The sequence below is a fragment of the Dendrobates tinctorius genome, unplaced genomic scaffold, assembly GCF_039654945.1.
Source record: "Dendrobates tinctorius isolate UK_male_01 unplaced genomic scaffold, ASM3965494v1 ptg000120l, whole genome shotgun sequence".
In the NCBI taxonomy this organism is placed as follows: domain Eukaryota; kingdom Metazoa; phylum Chordata; class Amphibia; order Anura; family Dendrobatidae; genus Dendrobates; species Dendrobates tinctorius.
The window spans coordinates 44,693,041-44,715,299 of record NW_027361788.1 but is presented as its reverse complement, the minus strand read 5'-3'; the positions used below and the strand labels follow the sequence as shown (position 1 = coordinate 44,715,299).

General features: G+C 43.8%; 1 protein-coding gene across 2 annotated transcripts in view; it reads left to right on the top strand.

The window, feature by feature from the left end:
* Window positions 1–18,421: 18,421 nt before the first annotated feature.
* The window catches only part of LOC141046708 (chemokine-like protein TAFA-1), a 15,976-nt gene continuing 12,138 nt past the window's right edge, over window positions 18,422–22,259 (top strand). The window contains exon 1 of one of the 2 annotated variants that reach the window (XM_073541313.1): window positions 18,422–18,763. In XM_073541313.1, the coding sequence (XP_073397414.1) occupies window positions 18,576–18,763 (188 nt within the window). In that variant the 5' untranslated portion in view covers window positions 18,422–18,575. Of the gene's footprint in view, window positions 18,764–18,794; window positions 18,932–22,259 lie in introns of those variants that run through there. The other variant, XM_073541314.1, reaches the window with a different exon arrangement.

Genomic DNA, 22,259 nt, shown 5'->3' with positions numbered 1-22,259 from the left:
CAGCTGCAGTGTGTGGCTTCTATGCACACTGGGGTCTGGCTGGAACTGGGTTACAGTCTATCTGGAAAATGTCTTTTTCCACTGAGATTTAGCACAGACCTTGAGTTACTGTCTCTGAAGGCAGGTTATTCCTTTTTACTATTCTGACTCATGGATATGTAGAACGTATGGTGCCTGGATAGACCTCTCTTTCTGGGCCCTTTCCGTATCGACCTGTACTCACGTTCATACCGATTAATCAGACAGCTTAACTCAGCCACGATCTCATGTAAGAAGACTCCAGGAAAAGAGGGATGCTTTAACTGAAATTCTTGTATTATGATGAAAGCAGCAGGTAAAAAGGAATGTTCTTCAGAGGACATGTAACAGGATGCATACAGATGGAGGGACGATCACAAAATGGAGAATGAAGGAGGGAACAAACATACATCACAGGACTACAGGGAGAGAGTTGGAACAAAATACAGGGAAAGGCAAACTTCTGCCTAGCAACAGAGATGCAACACAAACAATGCAAATATTAAATGATTTCCCAAGTCGTGGGACATGACAGTGCCATTGGCCATAATTGAGGTACCGTTTGATCGCATAGCCATGGATTTAGTAATGACACCTGGTCAAGTCCACCAGAGGACATCAGTATATCCTGGTGATACTGGACTATGCTACATGATACCCAGAGGCCATTCCACTACGTAACGCCTCCGCCAATTGTATCGCCCAAGAGTTGGTCCATGTCTTCTCTAGAATGGGGTTGCCTAAAGAGATCCTGACTGACCAAGGGATATCGTTTATGTCAAAGGTGATGAAGGAGTTGTGCAAAGCCCTGCAAATCACATAACTCCGGACCTTAGTCTACCATCCCCAGATGGATGGCTTGGTAGAAAGGTACAATCATAGAATCGTAGAGTTGGAAGGGACCTCCTGGGCCATCTGGTCCAACCCCCTGCTCAAAGCAGGATTCGCTAAATCATCCCAGTCAGATGTTTGTCCAGCCTCTGTTTGAAGACTTCCATTGAAGGAGAACTCACCACTTCTCGTGGCAGCCTGTTCCACTCATTGATCACTCTAACTGTCAAAAAGTTTTTTCTAATATCTAATCTGTGTCTCCTCCCATTCAGTTTCATCCCATTGCTTCTAGTCTTTCCTTGTGCAAATGAGAATAAAGTTGATCCTTCTACAATGTGACAGCCCTTTAGATATTTGTAGACAGCTGTTAAGTCTCCTCTCAGTCTTCTCTTTTGCAAACTAAACATTCCCAAATCCTGCAACCTTTCCTCATAAGACAGGGTTTGCAGACCGGTCACCATTCTGGTCGCTCTTTTCTGAACTTGCTCCAGTTTGTTGATGTCTTTTTTAAAATGTGGTGCCCAAAACTGGACACAATATTCCAGATGAGGTCTGACCAAAGAGGAGTAGAGGGAAATAATTACGTCACGTGATCTAGACTGTATGCTTCTGTTAATACATCCTAGAATTGCATTTGCCTTGAACAATAAAGCCTTGAAGGCCATGCTGAAGAAAGCAGTGGAGATGGACGGCCGAGACTGTCCCAGTCCCTGCCTGCTTCCTTACCTGTTGTTCTCCATCTGGGAAGTTCCCTAAGCTTCCACTGGCTTCTCCCCATTTGAGCTGCTCTACACCCTCGGGGGATCCTGGATGTGGCGAAGGAATCCTGGGATGCTGAAACCACCCCCTATAGAAGCGTGTTAGAGCATGTCACCCTGATGCAATAGAGAATTGCCAACGTGATGCCCATTGTGAAGGAGCACCTCTTCAAGGCTCAGGAAACCCAGTCCAGGGTGTATAACATGTCAGCCAGGATAAGGCAATTCAACCCAGGAGATTGAGTACTTGTGCTGGTACCCAAGGTGGAGACCAAATTTCTGGCCAAGTGACAGGGTCCCTATGAGTTGGTGGAGAGCATTGGTGAGGTCAACCACAAAATTCACCAACCAGGGAAAGGAAGCCCTACCAGGTGTACCACGTGAACTTGATCAAACAATGGTAGGACAGAGAACCCATGAAAGCTCCTTGCCTGATGGCCAAGTCTGAGGTCGGGCCGGAAGATGTTAAGGTGGCAGAAGCAGCAGTGCCGAGAGTTGCTACAGCGCAAGAGAGACCTTTTCTCAGATCTTCCGGGATGTATGAAGGTCATAGAGCATGACATCCTGAAGGAGCCTCATGTCCGGATCAACTTAAAGCCATATCGGATTCCCGAAGCATGCCGAGAGGCGATCTCTCTAAGGAGGTAAGGAGGATGTTAAGCTTGGGAGTCATCGAGGAATCCAAGAGTGGATGGTCCAGCCCAATCGTCCTAGTGCCAAAAACCAGATGGGGAATGGCGCTATCGGAAGCTGAACAAGGTTTCTAAGACAGATTCCTACCCGATGCCCCAGGTCGATGAATTAATTGAGAGACTAGGGCCAGCTTGGTACATTATTACCCTTGACCTCACAAAAGGGTATTGGCAGATTCCCATGCCCCAGGGCGCCAAAAAAAGACTGTGTTCTCAACACCAGATGGATGCTTCCAGTACACAAGGATGCCGTTTGGGTTGCATGGTGCTCCAGCAACGTTCCAGAGAGCCATGGACCGGATCCTAGCTCCCCACAAGAGGTATGCAGCGGCCTACCTGGATGATATTGTAATTTTCAGCCAGGATTGGGGAAGCCATCTGAGCAAGGCCCAGGCGGTATTTGATGCTTTGTGGAAGGCGGGGTTTTCCATAAATCCAAAGAAGTGTGCCCTGGGAATGGAGGAAGCAAGATACTTGGGATATGTGGTAGGCAGGGGCATAACAAAGCCCCAGATAAAGTTGAGGCAATCCAGGGCTGGCCACAGCCCTTCTCGAAGAAACAAGTCAGGGCGTTCTTGGGCATTGTGGGATGCTACTGTTGGTTCACCCCGAACTTCGCCATGGTAGCCGCCTCTCTGACGGATCTCCTTAAAGGGATATGGCCAAGTGGTCTCCAGAAGCTGAGACGGCCTTCCAGGAACTGAAGCTGGCCCTGTGTAAACAGCTGGTGCTGGTAGTACCCGATTTCTCCAAGGAATTTGTGGTCCAGAGGGATGCATCAGATGTCGGGCTGGGAGCCGTGTTGTCCCAAGAGGTGAACGGGGGAGAGCACACCATAATGTATCTCAGCTGAAAACCATCATCCTGCGAGAAAAACTACTCCATAGTGGAGGAGGAGTGTTTAGCCATCAAATGGGCGTTGGACTCTCTGAGGTACTACTTCTTGGGCAGGAAGTTCAGACTGGTGTTAGACCATGCTCTACTGAAGTGGATGAGGGAGAAAAAAAGGGAACAATGCCCGAGTGACCAGGTGGTTCCTAGCACTTCAGGATTTCAACTTCCATGTGGAGCATAGGTCTGGAAAACTGCATGGCAAAACGTATGCTCTGTCCAGGACCCACTGTTTATTGTCAGCAGCTGCCAAGCCCCCCAGCTTTGAACAGAGGGAGAGGGTATGTAAGATGGCCGCCAGACAAGTCCTTGAGGGAAGATATGTGTCATCATGGCTATTAGCTGCGGTGATGTGAGCTCGAAGGTATGCTCCAGCACATATAGTGCGGAGAGGATTGTTTTGGGCCGCTCCAGGGAGTTGTTTTACGAGCGGTCACAAGAGCTGGGTGGGAATGACCACTCACATATTCAAAGGCGGAAGGGGGGAGCAGCGTCAGACTGGAGTAGTTTGGGCCCACCAGAGAAAATCATTCTTGGGGCCCACCATGCCTAATGAGTCCTAGCTGCAGAGTCTTCCCTTAGCTTAACTAACATCTTGTCAAGCTGATAATCAGGGAATTTTTTACAACTATATACCTGTCCAAACAATCACCTGACAAACCAGCAAAATGCTCATTTGTTGGGTGCAGTTATTTTCATGCTTGATTTAAAAACATCCTTATCGGTAGCAGATAATTTTGTGTAAACAAGTAAAGTGCTGCTGAGAACAATTATATTTTTATAAGCAATGAAAGATTGTATTAATTAGATATGTGCCACATAGACACACAGGACACATACACACCAGTACTAAGAAAATATAAAGCTGCACTTTGGATTGTTTAGAATGGTAAATCTAAAAAATTGGAACTGTATTACTGCCATAGAAAATAGGTATGTGCTATATTATGTACATATGGAATTTTGGATAACTGGAAATGCAATATTGCTATAGGAAAATATAGACACCAGTCACACGCTAAACACAGGACACATGCACACTAGTCACACGCTAGACACTGGATTAAAGATGGGCGGACCTCTGTATATTCGGGTCCGGCCAAACAGCTTAAAAAAAAAAAAAAAAAAAGTTAGGGTTCGGGTACCAGAACAGTACCCAGACTACATTCACTTGACTGGGGGGGCCAGAACATCCAGCAAACACTGCTTTCGATCGGCGGTAAAATCATTACCGCTGGTCAGTCAGCTGTGATTCCCAAGCTGTCAAATGACAGAGTGAGCCCACAGCAGTGATCATAGGTATAAAGTTCACCTCCGGTCACTGGCGTCGGCTAATGAGACTACTGCTTCCATCAACCTACATTTGCTGCTGCTATTAAGGGCGAAAGCAGGAGCGGCTGATGGGAATACTCATCTCCCTGTGCTCTAAATAAACAATTAGAAAAGAAAAACCGGCGTGGGTTCCTCTGTATTTCTGATAACCAGACAGACAAAACTGACAGTTGGGGGCTGCAACCCTCAGCTGTCAGGGTTAGCAAGGCGGTTATCAATAATAGAGGGGTCCTCACGCTTTTTTTTTTTTTTTTAATTATTTAAATAAATAAATTGTAAAAAAACGACATGAGATCCCCACATTTTTGACAATCAGCCTTGCCAAAGCAGACAGCTGGGGGGTTGGCATTCTTAGGCTAGTAAGGGGCCATTGATATTGTCCCCCCCAGCCTAAAAACAGAAGGCCACTGCTGCCCAGAAAAGGTGCATCTATTAGATGCACCAAATCTGGCGCTTTGTATGGGGTTCATATTTGTGGAGTTGATGCCATCTTTGTATTGTCTGGTGATGTCAAGCCCACGGATTAGTAATGTAGGGGTGTCTGTAAGACACCTATCCATTACTAATCCTATAGTTACTTGGTAAATAAACACACAGAATAAAGTCCTTTAATTGAAAGAATGACAGACTCCTTTATTGAATCTAAATTAAACCATACTCATGTGATTGCCCGTTCCATTGAAGCCACCGTATCCTGTAATAAAACAAAAATTAAAAAAACAACATTATCCCTCACCTGTTGGTCGTTCTGTCCCACGCCTTAATCCATGTCTGGGGGATAAACAATTTTCAACCTGGACAGTGTCATGATGCGTCAGTTACTAGCGGTGACGTCATCAAGGTTACCGCGGGTCACTAAGGCTGCGTTCCCAGCTAGGCTGAGCTGCAGTGACCTCAGTGAGATCATAGCTAGCACCGTGAGAAAGTCTCACGGCGCAGCGCTGAGCTCAGAGAGTTCATCGCAGTTCAGTTTGAGAAATTTATTCAGGTGAACTCACTGCTGCACCAAGAGGCTTTTTCCTCACTGCCCCCCCCTTACCACACAGCCCCTCATCATCATCTTCCTTATGCATCCCCACTCAAGTAACATTACCCCTTTCCAAAATACATCCTCAGAGTACTCACACTGAGTCCTGGGTCCCCCTTCCCTTCTGTATGCTGGTTCATTGTGCAGCCCCTCAGTACTCTCCTCACACTGCTCCATGGAGCAGCCTGTCGTTTCCCTCCACTTCTCTCCAGCAGCATCCGCACATCGCTATTTCCTGCTATCGGGTCTTCACTGGACTGAAGGAGGTCCCGCCCCTTCCGGTGACATCATTCCCTCAAAAAAATCAACTCCGTTCTAGATGCATCTGTGTTGTGTGCGCAGTCTCACAGCCTGTGATTGAGTCGGCTTTGTTGTGCATGCGGTATTCCATACCCGATGCCGACCGCCTGCACTGCCCAGCAACAAGTGATGTGAAGTGAATGCTCTCTCATCACCTGTTGCTGGCTTTTATTGATCTCATCGAGCACTCCGAAGCTGAGAGAGCAGTGAGCACAATAAGATCACTAGAAGCCGGCAGCAGCAGGTGATGAGAAAGCGCTCACTTTACATCACTTGTTGCTGAGCAGTGCAGATGGCCACCGGCACGGGGATAGAATAATGCACTCACCACATGGTGCATCCGATCAAAATACAGGGCAGAGCAGGCAAATGAAGGAGGCAGGAGTTGTGGTGCTGGCCAGGGGGCGGGCCCACCGGAGGATTCTCCAGTTTCCCGATGGGCCAGTCCAGCTCAGGGGGGAGAACCAAACGACAATCACAATGTCCAAAGTATAGTGCATACAAAATTGCTCTATTGTATAAATTGAACAGGCAAGTATAAGTGTGGACAAACACACATGAACCAACATAAAATCTGCATGCTGGGGCGTACCAGACCATACGAGAACCCACAGATTTAACTAGATTATGAATCTGAGTACATGTACGGGCGAATGGACCATCTGAGCCCCCTGTTCAGTCATATTTCAGGTAAAATAGTAAATCACTATCTTGTGTAAAGTACTCACTGCAGCTTTAATATAGATGACATAGTGTGTGTCACTCTCCCTAATGGATGCTATTTAGGGTCTGATTTTGGTATATATTTAGGTTTACCTGATAGTGTCAGGAAAGTAGTTGTGTACTATTACATGTAGAATGATATTCATGTAACAAAATTGATTATATATATATATATGTATATTTAAATCTGTTGGTTCTCTTATGCTCTGGTACGCCCACAGCATGAAGATTTTATGTTGGTTCATGTGTGTTTGTCCACACTTATCCTTGCCTGTTCAATTTATACAATAAAGGAATTTTATATGCACTATACTTTGGACATTGTGATTGTCTTTTGGCTCCACCCCCTTTGAATATATCAGTATGTACAGGATATGCCCAGGTTATACCAGCTGTACATATACAATTATATATAGGAGATGTCCAGGTTATATTGGCTGTATATGTATAATTAGATATATACACAGGTGCTTCTCACAAAATTAGAATATCATTAAAAATTTATTTCAGTTCTTCAATACAAAAAGTGAAACTCATACATTATATAGAGTCATTACACATAGAGTGATCTATTTCATGTGTTTATTTCTGTTAATGTTGATGATTATGGCTTACAGCCAATGAAAACCCCAAAGTCATTATCTCAGTAAATTAGAATAATTAACAAAAAAAACACCTGCAAAGGCTTTGTAAGCATTTAAAAAGATCCCTTATTCTGTTTCAGTAGGCTCCACAATCATGGGGAAGACTGCTGACTTGACAGATGTCCAGAAGGCAGTCATTGACACACTCAACAAGGAGGGTAAAACACAAATGGTCATTGCTAAAGCAGCTGGCTCTTCACAGAGTACTGTATCCAAGCATATTAACCCCTTTGCGACACTCACCGTACTAGTACCGCCCTACGGGAGGTGCGTTTGTGCCTAGAGCAGTACTAGTACGGCGGCACGTTCGCACTGCCTCACGCTGAGTGCGGCAGCGATCGCATGTGGATGTCAGCTGTATGTGGCAGCTGACACCCCACAGCAACGCCCACGATCGGTGCTCACACCGATTGTGGGCATTTAACCTCTCTGATGCTGCTGTCAGTAGTGAGGGGGCTCCCTGCGCGCTTCCATCAGCACATCGTGATTGCATCACGATTTTAATGGTTATGCAGCACAGGAATAGGCTGATACCCTACGATGGAGTGGGCGACCCATTCCTGCGAATAGGCCCACCGACGATCCTAGGTTAATCTCAAGTGAAGACCTATCGATCGGTGGAAGGGGGTCCCTGAAAGATCTAAGGCCTGGGTACAAAACGGGTTACCTCATAGAAGAAAACAAAGAGAAGGCTGCAGAAACAAACTGAAAACAGAAACTAAGACTAGCAGAACCGGAGGTCCCAGAACTGCACTAATTAAACACACAGAAGGCAAAGCAAAGCTCCAAGCCAGAACTCAAGAGAATTAACACTGTTGTCCAGCAAGGAATGGGAGACAAGTGCAGGTTAATAAAGGGTGATACAATCACCTGACCCAAGACAAACCCAGCACCAGAGGAAAAAGATCGGCAGCTAGAACACTACAAGAAAATGTCAGATTCACAAACTGAACAGATTCTAACAGTGATGTCCTAATGGTCTCCATGGAGACCCCCGGCACCAAGAAGGCTGTGGGGTCCTTCGGGGTCCTGCAGGTAAGGTGGCTTGTGAGCGCCTGCTGAGAGCAATTTCTTGCACCATTCTTCTCCTCCTTTGTCCACCCCTCCAGCCCAGATCTGTCTTCTTGCCACAGTGGCTGACCAGCTGCTGCTATGCGTATCCTAGGGGTACAGGTAGTATCACACTGTTGAATGGGTTGTTAACCCATTTGTAATCTTTATGCTTATTTGACTGCTTATACCCAACAGGGAGTGATACTTATTTGTCTCTCCCTCTTGTTCACATTTAATCTTGCTGGTTCAGCCTTTGGCGCATAGTTATTTGATGTTGAGCCTGTGGGCTCTGGTCCACTTATGATCTTCCCAGGTGGAACAGTAGACACCAATATATACAATTGTTTGTATGAGCAATTGTCTTGATCTTGTGGGCTCAGAACTTGTTGCTTCCCATATGCCATTACACCAAATACTATTAACTCAATTTTATTGATTAGTATGTGGCGACGTGGGTGCACATTTAACCAGGGAAAGGAAGAGTTTGGTAGGGCTTGTAGCCCCATTATAGGCATATATGTGTGGTCCTTTTGTTTTTAGCATCATATTGTTGTGTATATCAATAAAGATTAATTATTTTATGTATTTTTCTGAGTGATCCTTGTGGCATCTTATGCCTCTTTCTTTGTTGTTTTTTTTGCCTGCTGAGAGCAGGCGACGGCATGCCTCCTTCACTGCCTGTCAGATCTTGATCTGATATTGTGCAGTGCAGAACATCAGATCAGCGATCTGATGTTATAAAGTAATGTCCCATACAGGGACAATGTAAAAAATTTAAAAAAATTATAAAGCGTAAAAATAAAAAAAAATCCATAAAGAAAAAAATATTTTTTCCAATAAATACATTTATGTAAATAAAAAATTAAAAGTAAACATTTATTTGGTATCTCCCCGCATCTGTAATGACTATAAAACTGTCCCACTAGTTAACCCCTTCAGTGAACACTGTAAAAAAAAAAAAGCAAAAAACAATGCTTTATCATCATACCGCCGAACAAAAAGTGCAATAAAACGCGATCAAAAAGACGGATGTAAATAAAAATGGTACCGCTGAAAATGTCATCTTATCACGCAAAAAACAAGCTGCCACACAGCTTCATCAGGGAAAAAAATAAAAAAAGTTATAAAACTCTCAGACTAAAGCAATGCAAAAAAAATTTTTTTTCTATAAAATTGTTTTTATTGTATAAAAGTGCCTAAACATTAAAAAATATATAATATATAATGTAATCATACTGACCCAAAGAATAAAGCTGCCTTACCAATTTTTCCACATGCGGAACGGTATATATAAAAAAAAAAGCAATTCTTAGAATTGCAGGTTTTTGTCCATTCTGTCTCCCAAAAATCAGAATAGAAAGCAATCAAAAAATGTCATGTGCCCGAAAATGGTACCAATTGAAAAGTCAGCTCGTCCCACAAAAAACAAGCCCTCACATGACTGTCAACCGTTTTTGCAATAAAAAGCGTCTTTTAGTGTGTGACAGCAGCAAAACGTAAAAACCCGATATAAATATGGTATCGCTGTAATCGCACTGTCCAGAAGAAAAAAGTTGGCTAATCACTTATACCGCACGCGGAACGGCATAAAAAATAAATCTAACCAATTCTTCACATGCTGTTGATTTTTTCATTCTACCTCCCAAAGATCGCAGTAAGGCTCGTAGCACATTTATCCTGCGCTCTGCGCTGAGCGCTTACACCGGAGTTTCCGTGTAAATCTCTGAAATATGTGATTTAGACAGAACCTCTGGCTGAAGATTCCCTATAATGAGGCAGATGGAGCCACTGTTGAAGCAGTCTGTCTTTTTAGGATTGCATAAAAGTTCCATCGTCCACAGTTTTGTGCAATTCTGAAAAGAAGGACACCATGGAACAGTGGCCAGACGGAGTCCAGAGTAACTCTGCTGCTTCACCATAGTGAATGGATCCATCGGGGTTTCATCTGCATCAGGTAACTCACAGATTTAGACGTAAACCCCAAAGTAAGTGCTCAGCGTAGAGCGCCGGATAACTGTGATCCCAAACATAATGTAAAATGTTCCTAATAAAAGCTTCAACTCAATCCACAAAAAAAGCAAGTCCCCACTCATATCTGTCATCTGTTAATGGAAATATAGGGGGCTTCCATGTTACTGGTAGCACAAAGGCTCTGGAAAAGCTAAATGACTTCCCGCCCGCCAAAACAAATTCAGCAAATTCTCTGCTCCCAAATCCAAATGCCCCCCCTTCTGAGCCCCAGTGTGCCTAAACAACATATAGTGCCCACGTTTGGCATTTCTGTAGTGATGAGAGTCCGCCTAATTTACAGGTGCGTGTCTCCAGAAGCATGAACTGGGTACAACGTACTGGTCACTACGGCAGTTTGCAATTTTCACTCAGCAACATCCACTGCTGCCTCTTTCTGGAAAACGCCCATGGAGTCAGAATTGTCACTACATCTGTAGATAAATTCCCAAAGGATTATAATTTCCAAAATGGGGTTACTTGAGGTGGGGATTCTGCTTTTTTAGCACTTACGGGCTCATTATATGGAATCCACAAACTAGTCTAGGAAAATTTGCGCTCCAGGAGGCAAAAAGTGCTCTGTCCCTCCTGAGTCACTCCATATGGCAAAATAGTACTGTTCAGCCACATATGGGGTATTTCTACATTCAGCCGAAATTGTCGGACAAATTCTGGTGCCATCTTTACCCATTTCCCAGTTGGAAAATATAAAACTTGGGGCTAACACACAATCTTGGTGGTAAAAATGTAAATTATTTTTTCTTCACTGCCCAATGGTATAAAAAGTATATGACACACCTTTTGTGACAATATAATCACTGCACCCCTGGATGAATTTCTTGAGAGGTTTAGTTGGTAAAATGGGGTCACTTATGGGGGGGGTTCTGCTGCTCTGGCACCTCAGGGGCTCAATGTAACATGGCACCCTCAAAAAGTGCAGGAAAATCTGCACTGTAATATGGCGCTACTTTCCCTTCTGAGCTTTGCATTTTGCCTCAAAAGTAGATTTCGACCACATATGGGGTATCAGTGAACTCAGGAGAAATTGCACAACAAACTTTGCAGTCTATTTTCTCATTTTCTCCTTGCCCTTGTGAAAGTACAAAATCTGTAGCTAAAAAAAGATTTTTGTGGGAAAAATGTGATTTGTTTTATTTTATTCTTTTTTAATTTTCACAGCTTAACGTTATAAACTTCTGTAAAGCACCTGTGCTCAATACATATCTAGGTAAGTTCCCTAAGGAGTCTAGTTTCCAAAATGGGGTCACTTGTTGGGGGTTTCCACTGTTTAGGCAAATCAGGGGCTCTCCAAACGTGACATAGCAACCGCTAATTATTCCAGCATATTTTACATTCAAAAAGTCAAATGCCTCTCCTTCTCTTCCGAGGTCTGCCGTGTGCCCAAACAGTAGACTTTCCCCACATATGGGGCATTGGCATGCTCAGGAGAAATTGCACAACAAAATGTATTGTCCATTTTCTCCTGTTACCCTTGCGAAAGTGAAAAAAAAAAAAAAAAAAAAAAAAAAAAGTCTAAAGGAAAATTTTTTTGTGAAAAAAAAAAAAAAAGTAAATGTATTTTTTCCTTCCACATTCCAAAAATTCCAGTGAAGCACCTGAAGGGTTAATAAACTTCTTGAATGTGGTTTTCAGTACCTTGAGGGCTGCAATTTTTAGAATGGTGTCACTTTTTGGCATTTTCTTTCATATAGGCCCCTCAAACTCACTTCAAATGTGAAGTGGTCCCAAAAAAAATGTTTTTTGTAAATATTTGTTGAAAAAATGAAAATCGCTGGTCAACTTTTAAACCTTATAACTTCCTAACAAAAAAACAATTTTATTCCAAAATTGTGCTGATATAAAGTAGACATGTGGGAAATGTTATTTATTAACTATTTTGTGCGATATGACTCTCTGATGTAACCCCTTTACCCCCAAGGGTGGTTTGCACGTTCCTGACCGGGCCAATTTTTTACAATTCTGACCACTGTCCCTTTATAAGGTAATAACTCTGGAACACTTCCATGGATCCCGATGATTCTGACATTGTTTTCTCGTGACATATTGTACTTCATGTTAATGGTAAAATTTCATTGATATGACTTGCGTTTGTGAAAAAAACGGAAACTTGGCGAAAATTTTGAAAATTTCGCAATTTTCCAACTTTGAATTTTTATGCCCTTAAATCACAGAGATATGGTGCACAACAATCTTAATAAATAACATTTCCCATATGTTTACTTTACATCAACACAATTTTGGAACCAATAATTTTTTTTGTTAGGAAGGGTTAAAAGTTGACCAGCGATTTCTCATTTTTGCAACACCATTTTATTTTTACGGACCACATCACAATTGAAGTCACTTTGAGAGGTCTATATGATAGAAAATACCCAAAAGTGACACCATTCTAAAAACTGCACCCCTCAAGGTGCTCAAAACCACATTCAAGAAGTTTATTAACCCTTCAGGTACTTCACAGGAATTTTTTAAATGTTTAAAAAAAAAAAAAAAAAAAATTGAACATTTAACTTTTTTTCCACAAAAAAATTACTTCAGGTCCAATTTTTTTTATTTTACCAAGGGTAGCAGGAGAAATTGGATTGCAAAAGTTATTGTGCAATTTGTCCTGAGTACGCTGATACCTGAAATGTGAAGGGGGGGGAACCACTGTTTTGGCGCACGGCAGAGCTCAGAAGGGAAGGAGCGCCGTTTGACTTTTTCAATGGAAGATTGGCTGGAATTGAGATCGGACGCCATGTCACGTTTGGAGAGCCCCTGATATGCCTAAACAGTGGAAACCCCCCACAAGTGACCCCATTTTGAAAACTAGACCCCCCAAGTAACTTATCTAGATATGTGGTGAGAACTTTGAACCCACAAGGGCTTCACAGAAGTTTATAACGTACAGCCGTAAAATTAAAAAAAATCATATTTTTTCCACAAAAATGATCTTTTCACCCAAAATTTTTATTTTCCCAAGGGTAACAGGACCCCAAAGTTTATTGTGAAATTTGTCCTGAGTACGCTGATACCCCACATGTGGGGGTAAACCACTATTTGGGCGCATGGCAGAGCTCGGAAGGGAAGCAGCGCCGTTTGACTTTTTTCGCTGGAATTGGGATCGTACGCCATGCCGCGTTTGGAAAGCCCCTAATGTGCCTAAACAGTGGAAACCCCCCACAAATGACACTATTTTGGAAACTAGACCCCCCCAAGGAACTTATCTAGATGTGTGTTGAGCACTTTGAACCCCCAAGGGCTTCACAGAAGTTTATAACGCCCGGGTGTGAAAATTAAAAAAAAAAAAAAAAAAAAAAAAAAAAAAAATCACTTTTTCCACAAACATGGTCTTTTAGTCCCAAATTTTTTTATTTTCCCCAAGGGTAACAGGAGATATTGGACACCAAAAGTTGTTGTCCAATTTATCCAGAGTACAATGATACCACATATGTGGGAGAAAACTACTGTATGGGCACATGTCGGGGCTTGGAAGGGAAGTAGTGACGTTTTGGAATGCAGAAATTGATGGAATAGTCTGCGGGTGTCATGTCGCGTTTGGAGAGCCTCTGATGTGCCTAAACTGTTGAAACCCCCACAAGTGACACTATTTTGGAAGCTAGACCCCCCAAGGAACTTATCTAGATGTGTGGTGAGCATTTTGAACCCCCAAGTGCTTCACTGAATTTTATAACGCCCGGGCGTGAAAATAAAAAAAAAAACAACTTTTTTTCCACAAAAATGATATTTTTGCCCCCAATTTTTATTTTCCTAACGGTAACAGGAGAAATTGAACCCCAAAAGTTGTTTTGCAATTTGTCCTGAGTAGGCTGATACCCCATATGTTGGGGTAAAACACTGTTTGGGTGCATGGCAGAACTTGGAAGGGAAGGTGCACCATTTGACTTTTTCAACGCAGAATTGGCTGGAATTGAGATCAGACGCCATGTTGCGTTTGGAGAGCCCCTGATGTGCCTAAACAGTGAAAACCCCCCAGTTCTAACTCCAACCCTAACCTCAACACACCCCTAACCTCAGCCCTAACCCTAGCCGGAAAATGGAAATAAATACATTTTTTTTAATTTTATTATTTTTCCCCTAAGGGGGTGATAACGGGGGGTTTGATTTACTATTTTTGCGGGTTTTTGTGTTTGGCAGCTGTCATACGCTAAAAGACGCTTTTTATTGTAAAAATAGTTTTTGCATCACCACATTTTGAGAGATATAATTTTTCAATAGTTTGACCCGAGTCATGTGAGGTCTTACTTTTTGCGGGACCAGTTGACGTTTTTATTGGTACCATTTTCGGGTACGTGACTTTTTTGATTGCTTTTTATTCCGATTTTTGGGATGCATAATGATCAAAAACCAGCATTTCATGAATTTCTTTTGGGGGGTGCATTTACAGTGTTCCGCGTGTGGTAAAATTGATAAAGCGGTTTTATTCTTCGGGTCAGTACGATTACAGTGATACCTCATTTATATTTTTTTTATGTTTTACCGCTTTTATGCAATGAAAACAATTTATATAAAAAATAATTATTTTTGCATCGCTTTATTCTGCGAGCTATAACTTTTTTATTTTTTCACTGATGACGCTGTATGGCGGCTCGTTTTTTTGCGGGACAAGATGATGTTTTCAGCGGTACCATGGTTATATATATATATCTGTCTTTTTGATCACGCGTTATTGCACTTTTTGATCGGCGGAATGATAATAAAGCATTGTTTTTTATTTTTATTTTTTAAGGGGTTCCCTAAAGGGGTTAACTAATGGGACAGTTTTATAGGGTGCATCGTTACGGACACGGTGATACTAAATATGTGTACTTTTATTGTTTTTTTGTTTTTTTTTTATTTCCAAAAAATGAATATATTAGGGAATATTTATTTAGCGATTTTTTTTATAAATTATTTTTACACTTTTTTTTTTTTTTTTAACTTTATTAAATTGTCCTGGGGGGAAATCACTGTCATATGTCAGATCGCTGATCTGACACGTCACACAGCGCTGTGACAGATCAGTGATCTGAAAGGCGCTGCCCAAGGCTTCCTCATGCCTTCGTTCTGCAGGCACTGAGGAAGCCACCTCCCTGCAGGCCCCCGAAGGCCCCTGCGGCCATAATGGATCGGGGGACCTGCAGGGAAGGAGGCCCCCAGAGCAGCACAGCACATAGCGCTGCGTTGGGGGGGTGGGGGTCGCAGGGAAGCACTGAGGGAGCCCTCTCCCTGCTGATGCTTCTCTAAACCCCCGATACACTGCGATCGTGTTTGATCGCAGTGTGCCAGGGGTTAACGTGCCGCCCCTGACACATAGTGTCGGGTGTCACCTGTGATAATCAGCTGACACCCGGCCGCGATCAGCAGCGCTCCCCCCCTTGAGCGTCGCTGATCTCTATGATTTACTATCCCGTCCAAGGGCATTAAGTCCCAAGGCACATGGACGGGATAGTATGTCCAATGGCAGAAAGGGATTAAGGGCATAAAAATTAAAAGTTTGAAAATTGTAAAATTTTCGCCAAATTTCCGTTTCTTTCACAAACAAACACAAGTTATATTGAAGAAATTTTACTGCTATCGTAAAGTACAATATGTCCTGAGAAAAGAGTCTCAGAATCACCGGGATTCCATTGAAGCGTTCCAGAGATATTACCTCATAAAGTGACAGTGCTCAGAATTGTAAAAATTGACCCGGTCATTCAGGTGAAAACTGGCTTAGTCTCAAAGGGGTTAATGGAAAGTTGAGTGGAAGGAAAAAGTGTGGTAAAAAGAGGTGCACAAGCAACCGGGATAACCACAGCCATGAAAGAATTGTTATGAAAAGGCCATTTAAAAATTTGGGGGAAGATTCACAAGGAGTGGACTGCTGCTGGAGTCATTGCTTCAAGAGCACCACACAAAGACGTATCCAGGACATGGGCTACAAGTGTCGCATTCCTTGTGTCAAGCCACTCATGGCCAATAGACAACGCCAGAAGCGTCTTACTGGGCCAAGGAGAAAAAGAACTGGGCTGTTGCTCAGTGGTCCAAGGTGTTGTTTTCAGATGAAAGTAAATATTGCATTTCATTTGGAAATCAAGGTCCCAGAGTCTGGAAGAAGAGTGGAGAGGACACAATCCAAGCTGCTTGAGGTCTAGTGTGAAGTTTCCACAATCAGTGATGGTTTGGGGAGCCATGTCATCTGCTGGTGTAGGTCCACTGTGTTTTATCAAGACCAAAGTCAGCGCAGCCGTCTACCAGGAAATTTTAGAGCACCTCCATCCTTCCCTCTGCCGACAAGCTTTATGGAGATGGAAATTTCATTCACTAGCAGGACTTGGCACCTGTCCACACTGCCAAAAGTACCAATACCTGGTCTAAACAACAGTATCACTGTGCTTGATTGGCCAGCAAACTCACCTGACCTTAACCCCATAGAGAATCTATGGGGTACTGTCAAGAGGAAGATGAGAGACACCAGACCCAAGAATGCAGACGAGCTGAAGGCTGCTATCAAAGCAACCTGGGCTTCCATAACTCCTCAGCAGTGCCACAGGCTGATCACCTCCATGCGACGCCGCATTGATGCAGTAATTGATGCAAAAGGAGCCCCGACCAAGTATTGAGTGCATTTACTGAACATACATTTCAGTAGGCCAACATTTCAGAGTTTACAATCATCTTTCAAGCTGGTGTTATAAAGTATTCTAATTTACTGAGATAATGACTTTTGGGTTTTTATTGACTGTAAGCCATAATCATCAACATTAACAGAAATAAACACGTGAAATAGATCACTGTGTGTAATGACTATATAATATATGAGTTTCACTTTTTGTATTGAAGAACTGAAATAAACTTTTTGATGATATTCTAATTTTGTGAGAAGAACCTGTATATTGAATGGAAGCTGTACGCCGGTTAGATTGGCATTCAGCTTTTTCTGTGCTCCCTGAAGCTCTCTTGCCCATTGGAAGTGTCTTAGTCCCCAGAGAAATCTCGTGCAGAGAATTTGCCTTACGCTGCTCCTGCTCATTTACGTTCTGCAGGCAGATTGCACTTTTATAAATTCCCACTTGTCAAGTCCTAATTCAGATAAAGTAAGAAGAGAGAAAATAAGGAGTAAGTAATGTTTGTCTTGTGTGAGCACAATAGGAGAGGGCAGTATGGGAACACAAGTGTGTGACAGGCTCCAGCAATTCTTCAATCCATCTAAGGCCCCATTCACATAACACTGCCACACGCGATCACCAATAATGGAGCTTTTTTTTATTTAAAAGACACCATTCTGGAATTTGATCCTAGAGCCACATATGTATACAGGTTGTATGAGATTGGGAATACAAAGGCAGGCTTTGTTTTCCCTGACACAGCGCCACTCTTATCATAGGATGTTACTGGTACTACAACTGAATGAATACCAGACATGGCCCATAGTAATGGATGCAGAAGCCACAACATCGCGTTCATGGTGCATCTCACTATAGAAATACGGAAGGAGTCCAGTTTTTATGGGGTGATGGGTCAGTGGTGCATCATCAGTCAATCTGATCTGTATGGCCGTCTTAAAGGAGGGTTTCAGCCACTGGTGGTTCAGTGTTTAGCATTGGCATCAGGGGGTGGAATTGCACCAAGGACAAAATCTCAGTAGAGTCTGTAGGTTTTCCCCCCATGTTTGCTTGTGTGTCATTCAAGGCTGTAAAAGCCAAGGGTGGGTTAAGGCTGTGACTACACAAGTCGCTGCTACATTGCCCCATAGTAAATGTGCCACGACACACACGTCTGCTAGGTTTGGCTTTCTGGTGACTTGCTGGATGCATTGTGAGTACATTTGCATTATGGCGTTCATGTCATGGCCAAAGTGGCCTGGCTGTAGCCCCAGCATAGGTGGCTTCTTGTGGGTCAAAAATAGGAAAAAATAGATTGTGAGCCTCATTGGTGAGAACGCTCCGTGCCTAAACTTGTCTCTTAGTTGCACTCACCCCCCCCCCCCCTCGGGGGGTAAAAGAAAAAAAAATGCCCTTGTTTCATGGGCACAGATTGGAGACACCAGTTCCAGTTTGGACCCAGGGAAAGTATTGAGAAGAAATGACAGCATCAGCTGGTGAGAAATGAATGAGGGTGAGCAAGTGAACAGGAGGAGCCGTGGGCAGCACGTCTGTAGGAAAACTGAGAATGGAACGGAGCGAGCAAAAGTCACTAGTGGGAAAAGTAGGAGAAAGCATGGTGGGCTGTGCAATGAGAAAGGTGGAAATGCGGTGAGGGGCAGAATATACCTCCCCTCCCTCATACCCAGCTGGCACTTCTCATACAGGGCACCATGGACCCCCACAGCTTCCTCTTCATCACTCCCCACTCTCTGTTATCACACATGGCACCCAGCCCTCCTCCCCCTCACTCACACATCCCAGATGGATTACAGCCTCACCGGATGATGAGCAAAGGAAGAAGCAATCCTCCCAGCTCTGTTATTACACCCGATTCCATGGGCTGTAGGCTACAGCGAAGGTAAGTGAGCAGCAGTCCCTATAGGATGAGACCCCCAATGGCGGGGAGAGGTCTCAGGTGCCCAATGGTAACGAGCAGATGAAGTCACGAGTTGATCATAGGGGTACAGGTATGAGCGCTGATCCTGAGAGAAATTCAATGAGGTGCAACAGTCAGGATGGCGACAAGGTAAGGCTCGGATGGACGGATGGAAGGATGAATGAAAATAAGTTAAAGGGCAGAAAGGGTTGAATGAGAGGAGAAAGCTGTAGATGTAGACCAAAGTCCATGTGCACAAAGTTTTGTCTCTTTTTACCATTGGGGTTAGATGACCTGTCCATGGTGCCAAGATGAATATTGCAGGGTGTATTAAAGTGCTAAATGTACAGCACAGAAGGGATGAATCAGTGCTGTGTGCTACTCCGGGAAATGAAGAGTTACCTCATCTACATATTTAAGGGCTGTAAGGATGAAGTCATATTTTAGGGCTCTTGATGAAGAGGTGGATAAAGGGGCTGCTAAAGGATTATCCAAGGTGCGCAAATAAAAGAGGGGTGATCGTGGCGACATAGGGCTGCAGGGAAGGAAGGGTTAATAGGAGGAATAAGGTATAAGTTTGGGAAATAGGAGGCTCTTGAAGGAGAAAGGGATAGGTATGGCGTATAAGCTTCTGAAAGGGTTAAGTCAACTGGTATGGCTCCATTTTATACTCTGGAAAAGAAAGGATTAACTTTGAGTTTTAATAGTATGAGATATTGAGCCGTAGAAAAAGAAGGATTAAGTCCCCTTTGCAAGCAGCTGGGGGAGAAACAGTTAAGTCATCCATGTACTGTTCTGGAGGAGAAAGTGTTAAGCTATATGTATGTATACAGTATATTTATCTCTCGAGGTGAAAGGACAAACTCCTGTATATACAGATGTGGACGAGGAAGGGTTAAGTTCTGTGTATAGGTATCTGAAAGAGGAAGGGTTAAGTCCTGTACATACAGACAGGTCGAGGAAGGGATAAGGCCTGTATATAGGGATCTGAAGGAGGAAGGGTTAAGGTCTGTATATAGGGATCTGAAGGAGGAAGGGTTAAGACCTGTATATAGGGATCTGAAGGAGGAAGGCTTAAGGCCTGTACATAGGGATCTGAAGGAGGAAGGCTTAAGGCCTGTACATACAGGCAGGTTGAGGAAGGGTTAAAGACCTGTATATAGGGATCTGAAGGAGGAAGGGTTAAGACCTGTGTATAGGGATCAGAAAAAGGAAGGGTTAAGTCCCATACATAGCGATCTGGAGAAAGAAGGGTTAATTCTCCCATACATAGGGATCTGGAAGAGGAAGGGTTAATTCTCCCGTACATAGGGATCTGGAAGAGGAAGGGTTAATTCTCCCGTACATAGGGATCTGGAAGAGGAAGGGTTAATTCTCCCGTACATAGGGATCTGGAAGAGGAAGGGTTAATTCTCCCGTACATAGGGATCTGGAAGAGGAAGGGTTAATTCTCCCATACATAGGGATCTGGAAGAGGAAGGGTTAATTCTCCCATACATAGGGATCTGGAAGAGGAAGGGTTAATTCTCCCGTACATAGGGATCTGGAAGAGGAAGGGTTAATTCTCCCGTACATAGGGATCTGGAAGAGGAAGGGTTAATTCTCCCGTACATAGGGATCTGGAAGAGGAAGGGTTAATTCTCCCGTACATAGGGATCTGGAAGAGGAAGGGTTAATTCTCCCGTACATAGGGATCTGGAAGAGGAAGGGTTAATTCTCCCGTACATAGGGATCTGTAAGAGGAAGGGTTAAGTCCTGTATATAGGGAACAGAAAATGGAAGGGTTAAGTCCTGCATATAGGGATCTGGAGAAAGAAGGGTTAAGTCCCGTACATAGGGATCTGGGGGAGCAAGGGTTAAGTCCCGTACATAGGGATCTGGAGGAGCAAGGGTTAAGGCCCGTACATAGGGATCTGGAGGAGCAAGGGTTAAGGCCCGTACATAGGGATCTGGAGGAGCAAGGGTTAAGGCCCGTACATAGGGATCTGGAGGAGCAAGGGTTAAGGCCCGTACATAGGGATCTGGAGGAGGAAGGGTTAAGGCCTGTATATAGGGATCTGGAGCAGGAAGGGTTAAGGCCTGTATATAGGGATCTGGAGCAGGAAGGGTTAAGGCCTGTATATCGGTCACACATAAGCTGGGAAATGTCTCATCTAAAAATAAGCTTTTCATCTGCTTTTATATATGATCAGAAAACTGGATGAAAACCTTGTGCGGGGCGCTGCGGAGCCCTCCGGAGCCTCCTGCCCCTCTGATGAGCCATGTGATTGTTGTGTGCTCAGTACACAGCGTGCCTCGTTCTTTAGCCGCTCGGTCACTTTCCATTATTTCAGTTACGATTATTGTCAGCCATCAGCCTGGATTTACATGCAGCTGGGTCACTACAATTACACCCTCCGTGGCCCATTATTCTCTATGTGTTTAAGGGCCACACTGTGGGACGCACTAGATCCGGTCATTAGGTGATCCGCTAATTGGAGTCATTGATATGATGCAGCGGCGAGAAGAGACAAGACCCCATAGCAGAGCTCAAACACATATCCTACTTTATTGTCCCAGGATAGAGGGGCTGTTTTTGATCCCCCCCCCCCCCCCCCGTTCAGGACCCTTGGGCCTATTCCTCAACCTACTGTTTGCTTCCTACACAATTCTGTAAAAGTCACCACCACTTACTAAAAGAGGGATGAGGCCAACTAGAGCAGGGCCCCTTCTCTGAATGGTCCTCAAAGTAGCCATGTGGTAAGCAATCTGCCTCTATGTTACAAAGGACAGAAATCAAGATGGCTTTCCCCTCTCGTTATTTTTGTTATGTTACGTTCTACAACTATAACTCCAAGCATGCCCTGATGGCTGTATCTTTAGTTTTATTACTATCAGCAAGGATCCCTCCATTCCAGGATCCCTGTATTCGGTGATCCTGGGGAGCTCACCTGTTTATGCTGGACTACGAGGAACCACCTGGGTGTATCTCTAGTCATCACCCTGCCTAGATCCACCAGGAACCATTCATGTATCCATCACCAGGAACATCTAGCCATTCATCATCCCGCTATTCATCACCTTGCCTGTCACTATTAATAATACAGGCTGCACTCATAATCCTACCGTTCATCACCATGAAATATCGTCATCATCGCCAGGAGCCATTTATTCCAATCAATGCTTCGCTTCCCTCTACTAGGAACCACGTAACCAACATCTATCATCTTGTTTCTATCAGGAACCATCAAACTTGTGTTCATCATCCACCTTCTCCTCACCAGGAACAATTCTGCCTGTACTTATCCTGCTTCATATCACCATCCAACAGTTATCATCCACCTTCTCCTCACCAGGAACAATCGCGCCTGTAATCATCCTGCTTCTCCTCACCATCCAACATAGTCATCATCCACTTTCACCTCACCAGGAACAATCCTGCCTGTATTCCTCAGCCTTCTTCATATCACCATCCAACATAGTCATCATCCCGCTTCTC